Below are 12,823 nucleotides of genomic sequence, written 5' to 3'. Positions count from 1 at the left end.
GGTTGCACACCAAGCTTAAAGTCGTACAGTTCAACCCTCCTTAAACTTGAGAAGGAGTAATAGAATGTAGTGTAGCATAGTAGGCAATTGCACCATGACATAACATGCATGAAACTTTTGTAAAGTATGACATATTATAGCATGCATGAAAGTCATGAATATGTGGGGTATTTATCATGTGTATGAGTAGTAGTAATCAAGCGTGCATAAAGGAAATATATATATATATATATATATATATATATATATATATATATATAATATATATATATATATATATATATATATATATATATATATATATATATATATATATATATATATATATATATTATATATATATATATATATATATATATATATATATATATATATATATATAACTCATGGCAATGTAAGAAGATAATATTCAGAAATACTTTTCCATTATCTATCTCACCATTTCTTTATTTTACTTAGGACAATTTTAAATTTAAAATGTTATATTTGTTGTTTATATTTGTAATATTAACTGTCTATAAGTATCACAATAAGTTTGTTATATTTTAACCATAGAAAGTTCTATCCATTATCACAACAGAAATTATAGTGATAACAAGAAACAAATGCCAGTAAGCATCACAAGTCTAAATTCAAAGCTCCATTGAATTATAAGTAAGACCAAGACAACATATTTTCAAATTCATGTTACAATTTTATTATATCAAGAACGTGCCAATCATAAAAAGACCAGATTTTCATTTCTATAAAGCAAGTAGCAAATATAACCAATAAATAGTGTAACTTTCAACAAAGACCACATTTTCTCTTTGGGGTCCAAAATATTATGGGTCCACATGTTTTGGTCTAGATTAAGCATCATCATGTGAAACTACTATTGTCCTTCACCTGACATGTTCCTAAACATTCTTCATGGTTATCACTTATCAAACAATATTATTTAGTCCCCTCTATATATAATATCTCTAGAGATGACAATTCAATTCAAACCTAACTAACTCTTCTCTACTTTACTTTACCATTAAACACTTTTCTATCATATAATAATTTTCATCATCATGAAGACAACAAGTAACAGATTTGGGGGAATTGTTCAAGCTAAACAGAAACTTCAAAGAACACTTTCACAAAGAATTAGAATGGCTTCAGCTGTTGGTGATGTACCAAAAGGTCATTTAGCAGTTTATGTTGGAAATTACCATAAAAGGTTTGTAATTCCAATATCATATTTGAGTCATCCTTTGTTTAGAGATTTATTAGATTGGGCGGAAGAAGAATTCGGATTTAATCATCCGATGGGCGGTCTTACGATTCCTTGCACTGAAGATTATTTCATTAGTCTAACTTCTTCTCTTAATTAGTAATTATTGATTTTTTTGCTTTAATGCAACCAAGTTAGATAGGAGGAACTGAATTTGGTCTACTGATCAATTCATGTTGTTGTGGAAATTCATCTAATAATTTCCGAATTCTTGTGATGTATTATAAATTGTAGTACATTAGTATTTTTTTGCAATTTGAATTAGAGCAACTTTATGTGTCTCGGAATGTAACACTGAAAATTGCAATGTAGTAGATTTATAATTTATTGATTATCTCCCTTTTACTTTCTGTTTTAGGGCTATAAATTTAATGTTGAAGAGTAACATTTACTGGTGTACGCAAAAATGATTACGCCAACAAGATGTTAGTTTTACCTTTAAAAAAATAATATTTTTAATATTTTTAAAAATGAAATGATGAAATTATTTAAAATTAAATGATTTTTTTAGATTTTGATATTCAAAAAAAAATTCAATAAAATGATGAAATATTTAAAATTATATCTTAAGAATAGTTATTCAAAGCAAATTTTCATTTAAAATTTTATAAGTTTTTTTTATACAAAATTATGTTACATTATGAAAATTATTTTTAAAAAAACCAAAATAAAGGGACTCTAAATCTATGATTAATATTCATGGATAATTTCTTATTTAGTAACTGTTCTTTTTAACGCCACTAAGAGAGTAAGCTACGGTTCCAAAAAGTTTACAATCAATTTGATATTCACATGACAAGTTAATTTTTCTTGGATAATTTTTATCGGGTTTTGTTTGGTTTAAGATTTGAAAATAAAATATATTTTTAATAAAATACGAAAAATTTAAGGGTTTAATGTGATGTTCTGGTAATGTAAATTTTTTTTACATTTTCATCCAATAAAAATATATTATTTTATCATGTTATACAAATATTTTAAAATTTTCAATCTAATTTAATGAAATGCTTTCATTGGTTAACGGTGCAAAATAAATTTAGACTGTTATTGCATCATCCATTTTCTCAAAGTTTAATTAGAATTTCATCCTCTTATTTTGACTTTAGTTTGTAGAAATGGTTATTTCATTTTAAAACATCACAATATTAATTTGTTTTTATAAAATGCAAAACTCAAAATTGATGATGTGGTATATTTTAAATGACGTGGCATGTGATCAAATATTGTCAATTGATCAATATCCATAAAATTATAATAAAATTTTCTAATTCTTCATTTCCAATTTCATAAATGATTGAAGATTTCTATATACATTTTATTATATAAGTATTATTTTTGAAATTTTATCAAATGGTTAATTTTTGCGGTTTAATTAATTACATATGAATATTGAGAAAAAGGATGATGCACTGATAGTGTAAATTTATTTTACACTGTCAACCAATGACGACCATGCATCCCGCCAAGTCAGACTGAAAATTTTAAAATACTGGTATGACATGGCGAAATGATATATTCTTATTGGATGACAATATAAAATTAGTTTACACTGTCAGTGCATCACCATTAAATCCATGAATATTATAGTATAATTTATATATCACGTCATTTAATATGCGTCTGTTGACTGTGAATTTTGTCACCTTTAATTAATGAACTCGGTTATCAATTTTAAACTCATTTTAGATCCTTTAAACTTCTAAATTAATAGATTTACTAGGTCAAGTTGTGAAATAACTTATGGCTCGAGGAGTTCGAAGTCTAAATTGATAGAAATATAAATGTGAACGTAGTAAAAAAAACAAAATAAATAAGGTAAACGGTGCAACTAATAATAAAGTAGAGTTAAATAGATAATCTGAATCACCTCTAGTGAGATTTTGTATAAAAAATATTGTTTGTCCTATGCAATGGAGTTTTAAGATGACTATCATCTGAATCAAATCAAAATTTTATGTAGATTGATCAGGAATTAAATTGAGATTTGTATTGATATGATCTCAAATCTAATGAATGTTTATATCAGACTGAACTCAGAAATCAAGAGAGATTTTATCTCTGAGTTGATTTCAAACCATTAGAACCTTTAATCTGGCTGAGAACAGGAACTCATGTAGAGATTTTCACTAGCTGATTTTAACGAATCAAAGGAGACTTTTTTTCATTGGCGCAACTCACGAACCAAGCAGAGACTTAAAACTAATCTCCCAAATAAGAGATTTTTAGGTGGTTTAACTCCCAGCAAAAATAATCACTTTCTAAAGAAATAATATTTTACTCAAGAGAAAATAATATACTCTTCGTAAATTTAGAGAGGTGATAAGAGAAATGAAAAGTGAAATTTTTCACATTTTCTAGATGACTTGAAATGATAGAGAAACTCTCTATTTATAGCCCAAGAAATTGTATGAATTTGAAAATAATCCATGAACCAGTCAAATGACCTAAGCGATTAGGCAATTTTAATAATCGATTGTCGTTGCTCTAACTAGAAGGTTTAGATATAGAGTTGTTACCAATTATTAAGAGACTTTCATAATCCATTTGAGTCCCGATTAGACTATAAATCTAATCGATTAGACAATTTAAAAAATGTTTTCCTAATCAAGCAAACAATCTCCTAATTAACTGGCTAGACTCCAAAGTGTTTTTTTTTTTGTTATTTTAATTAAAATGTAAGAGGCTTATCAATGTTTTAAGTGTGTGTGTGTGATTTAGCCATAACACTTCCAGAAACACCATTGTGTATTTACAATATATTGATCACTCAAGAAGACACAATCTCACGAGCTTCCACGCTTCCTCTCTTTCACATTCTAAAGATTCAAGTATTTATATTATTATATTTGATCACACAAGAGCTTTGAGTCTTCTTGATGAGACTTGAGATATTTCCATATTATTTACCATCATCTAAGATGTTGAAAGTTTAAACCAACAATGATTATAAACCTAAAGTCTTCACTTAAAAGTCTTTGGACTACTGTGTTAACTTTAAAATAAATGTCTTTAGCTTGATTCAGAAGGATAGCTTGCTCAACCATCTTGTGTATCTTTGATCGTTTAAGCTAAATTTAGCAATTGCTTGACTTCAGGTATTGTCATCATCAAAACTAGACAACTGTTGATTAATTTATATCTTACTATTTATGAGCTTCATCATCTTAGATCACTTCTTATTTATACTTACAAGCACCTATATCCATATTCTCCATCTTTTTCATGATAACAATGTATCTCTTAGAGAGATGGTAAAAGATAAAGCAAGTAGATAAAATTTGGAGTGATTAAACTCCCCCTCACATGAGTAGAGTATACTTCTCCCTCTTTGTCATGATCAAAAAGGTAGATAAAGATGCTAGACAAAAAGGTAAATATGAAAACACATTATTCACATAGGTCAAACACATTTTGCTGAGAAAGGAAAAAAAATACTTTATTAATTTAAAATCTAGAATTTAAATTACATAAAGCATGAAATTACGGGAATTGAAATAATTCTATAAAGCGAAAGAAATTAAATACACTTAGATATTAAAGTTAAAACACACAAGTGAGACTACTCTTCAGTATCCTCATCATCATCAGTTAACATTCCTAGACGTATATGCCTTCTTGGGAAAAGTGAAAGGACAAAAACTTGATCTTCTTATTAGTCAGAGTCTATTGATGATATATTTGAGTAGATCTTCAATTGAGGGTGTTTCGGGGAAATCATAGTCATACTATTATAGGCTTATGGTACCTTCTTGATCTTGTTGTTACACATTTATTTTCTTCCCTCTCTGAGGTTTTTGAATCATTTTTTCATCTACAATTTCATACTGCATCATCCCTAATGCTATTTTTCCTATTTTTGTTACTTCTTGCACATATTCCCCCACTTCAAAGTTGTACCCATTGTGTTAAAGAATATCCGTGACAAAGTCATCATATGGAAAACATATTCCTTTTCTTTTGCTCCCCCAACATAAGTTGGATCACTACACTTTCTTAGTTTGTCTCAATCTTATTGGAAAACATCCACATTATTGCAACATCAGATCTAGTTAAGTGGTTGAAGTTTCTTTTTCTTAGAATAGTATAAGATTCGCCACATAATGAATTACTCAAATATCCTAGCGCATAGAGCCTACAATGAATGAAATGTATATCAATGATTTTGGATTTACTAGAAAAGAGGATGCAACACTTTTGGAGTTCAAATTATCACTTTCTACTTGCTCATCTGGCATGAAGTGGGGTTCATCATGGGGTAGATCCAAAATATCAACAAACTCATATCAGGGAAGAGATATATTGTGTTTTCTCACTTCGAAGTAGATGATCCCACCAGTGAAATAGATATTTGAAAAGAACATCTTGACTAAAGATGAATACACTTTCTTTTAAGGACTGCAGGTGAATGTTGTTAAGTTCAGTTCTTCAAAAATCTTGAAGAATATACATTCTTGAAAGATTACAACATCCAATGTGTGAATTCTTAAGACTGCCATATTTGTGAATTCCTGAAAGAATCTACCTTCTTATTATTGGGAAGAGAATTCATTGGTGAGAAGAACATAAGAGGTAAATCTCAACCTCTTTGGTGGCATGATGATGATGATGGAGTACAAAATTATGAGAAGCAAATATTTTTAATTAAATAATCCATCTTATCGATTAATTTTATGCCTTAATCGATTAGGTATTGATGATTCAAAAGATTTCATGTGTTCTTCATTAATGCACTAATTTTTTTTGCTTGAAAGCAAAGATTAAATTTGATTTTGTTTGAAATTTGGAACGTACGGGCTATCGAATCGATTATCCTAATCAAATATTTCCTTGTTTTTCAACCTCATTGGTGCTTTTGAGCCTTGGGTTTAATTTTGGCTTTGATATACTGCTTCTTACACCCTTTTTCATCATGTTTCTAACCCTTTCACTAAAAGTAATTCAAACTCAAACATTTTATTAGTATTAATAATGTTAAATTGATAAGAAAATAATAAGCCACTTATCTAGAGGGTTAATCAGATTTTTACGATTATACAACCTCTAAAAAATTTACTACCTTGAATATCAAGTAATTTTCATAAAACCTCCCCCTTACAGATTATGAGTGTACTACCTTGAGGGAACGACAAAATAATGTCATGAATCAGTCTTTGGGAGTCATAGAATAATAGAGTTTGTTAAAACCACAAGATAGATATATACACTACAAACTTGTCTTGTCAATCTACTATGAGTTTAACTGATCATTACAAATTATGAGTGTCGAGACCATCCTCAACAAAAATTTGGTTTGATCACGACTATTGATATACACCATCAGTAAACAGTCTTAGATCATAAGTATCAGTATAATAAAACAATACTAGGCTGATAATACACATTCAAAGGTATACACCTTACTTTGCACAATTTCATTTAATATGCACTACGACTTCATTAAACCTGCAAAGCATCCTTGCAGAGCGCATTAGGTTTCCACCTTTGATACCTAAATTTTCTTGGGACCTGGTGCGGTAGTAGTTCTCAGAGGTATATGGTTACTACCTTTAGACCTTGTTAATTTTTCAAAATAAAATGGATCTTGGTGGTCAAATCTATCACAGTAGGAGCATTTGTAAGCAAAGTGATTCAATTTCTTCCTATTAAACCCTTTATTATATGATCTATTGGATTTAAACCCTAATCCACTTTTATTCAAGGAAAGACTTTGATTACATCAAATCAAACCTATGTTTTCTTTCCCTTTAAGGTTTTATAAAGATTTTTCACTTCTTTTTTCAGTAAGACACAAGTCTGACATGTTACAACTTAGTTTCTAATATTAGTTATTTCATATTTCAGCATTTCATTAATATTTTCTATAAACTTGATGTGTCTATCAGATCTACATTATGCTTTTCAATATTATCATGTTCCTTGATTATTGTAGTGTTTAATTCTAACAATTGCTTGTATGATAATTTTGTTACCTCAAAATTATCTTCTTCCTGAGAGATTTTCTTTGAAGATTCTTTACAATTTCTTTTCAAGATTCTTCGAAGACTCTACTGAAGGTTGATTCTTCGAGGTTTCTCATTGAGTCTCTAAAATATTGCTCTTTGAGACTTCTTTCTCCTTTCTTCTTTTGAATGTTCCACTGGATGATAGTTTTTCTTCAACATATTCTCTCCTTGATGAATTTTGGAACGTGACAACTCCGATAAGTCTTCTCCCTTTGTCCGTATAACAAAATCTACCGTTTGATTGAAAGTTGTTATCATGTAGATCATGCCTATATAATTTCATCTCAATAAAAAATTATCTGATATGTTAAAGAGAATGATAAAAACTGACGATTTTCATGAAATTCTATAAGACATTAGTTTTTATGTATCTTGTTGACATGTAAAATGATTTATGATTGATATTAAATTTTAATACATGATCTATATGATAATAGCTTTAAATCTAACGGTGAATTTTGTTATACGAATATGTAGTAAAGAGTTATCGGAGGTGTCATGTTATTAAATTTGACACCTTGGTGTCATTTGATCCTAACACACACACACACACACACACACACACATATATATATATATATATATATATATATATATATATATATATATATATATATATATATATATATATATATATATATATATATATATATATATATATATATATATATATATATTGTACATCCTGGAGATTTTGGATAACCGAGATATCTATATTCAGTGTTGGATGAGATGGTCGTGTAAGATCCGATCATAACACATAAACCGATTGATGATAGATGCTGGAGGGCCAGGTTGGCCATCCACCGTAAAGGTTAAAGAGGAAGCCCAAGGGTCGCTTGAAGGTTACACAATTATGGTTTGTCTGTTACAGTGTTCCTTCATAAATCATTGAACATTACAACCTACATCAATGATGGACGACTGTAACTGTTGTTTCACCGATGGTCATCAAACCATCACTTATGGCCATAACTAGGCGAGTCTCTTGGAATGAAGAAGAATAGCAGTATAACTATGATATCAAAGCAGAGAGATAAGGGGGGAACAATTGGGTGAGAGAAATATGAGAGCAATATGCATGTAAATCTCAGAGATCCCAAAAATGGAGCTGATAATCTCATCCTCCCCTATATCAATCACAGACACACTAACTAGTCATTTGTAACATTCTCTGGCCAGTATCAGGGAGGTTAACCTTTTAATGTTTTTAGCAAGAATATTTGGCACCCACCGTGGGGATCGGTGTAACTTTTATGGGCCTCAAGAACAAACAGTAAATTCAAAGTGTTCATAGTCTCTGTTCGCAATACAACCCACCATAATTCATTTCATATCATAGAAAAATTAATAGAGAGGAGTCATATTTTTCGTAAGGGTTTGGAAGATGAGAAGTGCATAACACCATTCACATAACACCATATCCATATTCCTGATTTAAATCCAAGCTTAAACGTACCAGATCGAGTTTCCAAAAAACTTTTCATCACTGTAAAAGACTGAAGTATGTGTTGTTTGGCTTTGGAAATTTGCCTACCCGCTCTGCACGCTCATCGGAGGTCTAAGTAGTTGCTGATGTTCTGATACCACTAAAATCAGGCTAGATCGAGCAATAAGGGGCGAGGTCAGAGCTATTGGGCATGGAAATCAACATTTCGGAGCTGTAGGAAGAAGGGATCGGTGGAAAAAAAAGATTTGGTAAGGAATTGGTGATGAGGATCACTTGGTGATGATGATCACTTGATGCAAGTTTCAGTGGCCTTTGAACTTCAACATTAGGTTCCATTGTTGTTAGCTTTCTAAATGTTTCTCTTTATTCAATCTTAATTTGGTTTTACATGTTCGTTATTTATCAATAGTTTCTACTGATTATATTATTTGTCGAGCTCGCTCAAAGGATTAAACACGATTTTATTTGTATAACATTTAATGATTTATGGTTTGAGGAGCCTCTTGTTTCGTACCTTTAATCAACATCAGTGATGATGGTGAAGTAATCTGAAGTGGTGACCCGGGATGGACTAATTAACTAGTTACTTACATAAAGAAGTATCTGTCGCATTACGCGAAAAACCGGCGGGAAAAGAAGAACAACAGAGCCGCCACCGTGCGTTATTTATCCCAAAAGAGGGAAAGGAAACGCTCGAAGTAAACCTAGGAAAGAACATGGTCTCGCGACCAAAGAGGATGGGTTCGGGAGTCGGTTATGCGAAGGGAAGGTATTAGCACCCCTACGCATCCGTAGTACTCTACGGGATCCACGCACAAAAGGAAGGAATATTGGTTGCTAAACACTGCTCAAACTCACACACACTGGCTGAAAAGAGACAAAAGAAACTGACTGAAACTGACTCGGCAGGATATCGCATCCTGGGCCTACTTAGTCTATCAGGCATAGACATCAGAATCGAAGTAGTTCGGACTGGGGAGACGACACATGCTCGCTAGGATGTCGCATCCTATGCATACGTATCTTCTTGGACGAAAGAAGAATCAGAGCATTCGTAGCTCGGCTGACACGCACACAAACAAACAAAGGCAAACGTGGAGCCCGACTGCCAATCACTGGACTTATGTCAGCATCCGAACCTAAACACACCCACACTGGAACCCAAATGCCACTCGATGGACTTACATCGGCTTCCAAGCACACAACAACACAACAAAATAATAGGGAGTCGGGGACTCGAGCCTATAACTGTCAAACACACACTCAAACAAACAGACAACGAATTGCTAAGGAGTCAGGCACTCGAGCCTAGCAACTGTCAAACAACACACACAAAAAGAAAAAAAGGGCGCCCGGAGAGATCAGCTCATCTCCTGCCTACGTACCTCATCTGGTATGAGGATCAGGACGACGTAGTTCCCCTACGCAGGGAAAAAGGACTAGCCTAACCAGATAACAGAGGGAGACACAACACTAGGGAGACTACGACTCGAGCCTAGATGTTGTCATGCAAAGTCGTCCCTAAGTTAAGGTTTCTAGCTAACTTGCACAGGAAGCAAGCCTATCCTAAACATGACTTGCACAGGAAGCAAGCCACACCTAACCTAACTTGCACAGGAAGCAAGGGTCTCGATTGCAACTAGGGCAAGAGAAGGGGGAGGTCTCAATCGCAACGAGGGTGAGAGAAAAGAATTAGTGTTAGTTGTTAGTCAAACTCGACAAGACATCGCATCTCGTGCCTACGTATCTCATCTGGACATGAGAATCAGAGTTGCCGTAGTTCGGCTAAACTATTGCTGTTGGTTTGTGCTTTTTAAGTGGACAACGTCACTGCACAATCTACCTGATGCTCGACCTTTGGAGACTTACTCACCTGTAGTAGAAGGAGTTAACGTATCCTTAAGAGGGGATGGTGTTTGTTTGTGTTTTAAGAAAGCTCAAGCAAGAAAGGAAGTCCTATACGAAGGAACCGTGCTACCTTAATTGACATGCAAACGAGACTACGCGGAGTCTAACAAACCTAGGGGATACAATCACACCACACAAACATGTACAACATAAAATAAACACACCAACAAGGGGGCTCAAACATGGGTTAGGTTTTAGTCGAGGGGTCACATCAACCTCAACAAACAAACCTCTGGAATGGGGTGAATGTTGCTCTTAACCTTGCCATTGAGGGGCTAAGGTGAAGAAGATGAAAGGAGATGAGGGGTGTGCCTCATTGCTCTTATCCCTGGCCAGGGAGAGCATTTGACAAGAATGTGTGGGTTCAGAAAGTGGGAACCCTCCTACACATTTGATACTGACTCAACTGTGCAATTGCACAAGATCTTGGGTTTTTATCTGTAATGCATCAACACAGTGGTGTGAGCAAAACAGAAGACACACTGAATAGCAGGGGATAGGTTGCTTATCCCTTGGTTCTGCCAATTGCCTCTTCACTTAGGAGGTCTTTGACTCTGTACAAGGACAAATTAAACATACACAAACATTGCCTCTTAAGGAGGACTTCAGACAGTTGCCTGGCCAAGTAACAGGCCAGGTCTTCCAGACTACATGAAGAAAAAGGAATTATACCTCAAGCAAGTTGCTAAATAGCAAAGCAAAGCAAGTTCAAAGAACTTAAGCAACTAATGGTACCTGAAATGGTCAAACAGATCAGTATACAGTTCACAAGTTAAAACAAAGGAAATAGGAATCAACAGTCAAATCAGATAATCAACTGTGCAAAGCACCAGACTCAGATCATATGAGTCGAGCCACCTACAAAACCAAGATGTTAGACAATGATATTCAAACAAGCTTAATCAAAAGAAATTGATCTCATTGGTCATTTGGTGTTCAACCTGAAAACATAAGCTCAACAGTGAGTAACAGGACCACTAGGGCAAGCCTAGGGTCAAAAGAGAATGAAAAAGGCAAAACAGCAAAGGGAAAGCAATCCAAATCATGTTTAATCAATCAAGAAACAATTCCAATTGGTTCCATGCTCATATCATGCATCAACATCAATTCATAAGCAAAAGAAATCAAAACATGACAAATGAAAGCTCATAGAAGTCAACAGAATGACTTGCATCAAAAGTCAACTCAAACATTTCCAAAAATTACCAAATAAATCATGATCACTCCTAACACATAGCATGGTAAGCATGTCAAATTTCATTGCATTTGGACAAGTGGAAGGCAGTCAATGAAAATCAGAAAGTCAAAGCAATTTTAAGCATGCTCAAAGAGGTCAAACAAACATGTATCAACTTCAAAAATTCATAAATCAGTGATAACATATGAGAAATGAATGGGATCAACACCATGACAAAGATTAAGATGTCTACTAATCACATGTAAAATTTCATGATCATCCAATAAAGTATGAGAATTTCCCAAATGGAATGGCAAGATGTATCACACAAAGTCAACATTTGACTAGACAGGGGGGAAAAATCCCAAACAATTAGGAAATGGCACAATTAATTCTAAGAAAATTCACATGTGAACTAGACACATAATAGAAGGTTCATGCAAAAATTGAGGTAAATTGGAGGTCAATAGGCATGGATACAAAAATCAGGAAGTTGCCTATCAATGGTGTGACACAAATTGTCACACCCTAGTTCAAAAATTCATAACTCAGCAACCAAATAAGATAAATTCAAGAACTCTATATCAAAATCACCATGGATGAGTGTAGATTAAGCACAAAAAATTTCAGGGTCATTGGATATATCCTTATCATTTCACAATTGAATTGGCAAAGGGTACAAAATATTGACACATGAACAAAACCTTAGCACCAATTAAAATTCGACCATGCAAAAATTCTGGAAAAATCATGATAAAATTCTAGACATCAAGATGAACACAATGCAGAAATTCCCATGAATTTTGGATTAACAATGAATGAGATGTGATTTTTGTAAAATTGTGTAACAAAATGAAATAATTATTGAAACAAATAAATGAATTAATCAAAATAATTGTGACCGGTGGCAGTGTTGTAATTTTGTGGATGTTTTAATGAAACGGTGCGTACCGTTTAGATGCGTGGCAAGCAGTGATTTGTGCATGGCAATAAAACAGTGTTCTCATGCAAGCGAAAAACGAATC

The 12,823-nt window shown here is 32.9% G+C and overlaps 1 protein-coding gene across 1 annotated transcript; it reads left to right on the top strand.

Moving 5' to 3' along the window:
• The first annotated feature begins 900 nt into the window (after positions 1 to 900).
• Positions 901 to 1,605, top strand: LOC127106537 (auxin-induced protein 15A). Its single transcript, XM_051043821.1, has one exon. The coding sequence runs from the start codon at positions 1,059 to 1,061 to the stop codon at positions 1,359 to 1,361; it is 303 nt and encodes a 100-aa protein (XP_050899778.1). The 5' UTR covers positions 901 to 1,058; the 3' UTR covers positions 1,362 to 1,605.
• Positions 1,606 to 12,823: the final 11,218 nt, after the last annotated feature.

The sequence above is a fragment of the Lathyrus oleraceus genome, chromosome 7, assembly GCF_024323335.1.
Source record: "Lathyrus oleraceus cultivar Zhongwan6 chromosome 7, CAAS_Psat_ZW6_1.0, whole genome shotgun sequence".
Taxonomy (NCBI): Eukaryota; Viridiplantae; Streptophyta; class Magnoliopsida; order Fabales; family Fabaceae; genus Lathyrus; species Lathyrus oleraceus.
The sequence above is the reverse complement of the archived record's forward strand: the minus strand, read 5'-3'. Positions and strand labels throughout refer to the sequence as shown.

What these genes read in the sequence shown, in the direction of transcription:
- LOC127106537 (XM_051043821.1), top strand. Translation starts at nt 1,059, where the DNA reads ATGAAGACAACAAGTAACAGATTTGGGGGAATTGTTCAAGCTAAACAG.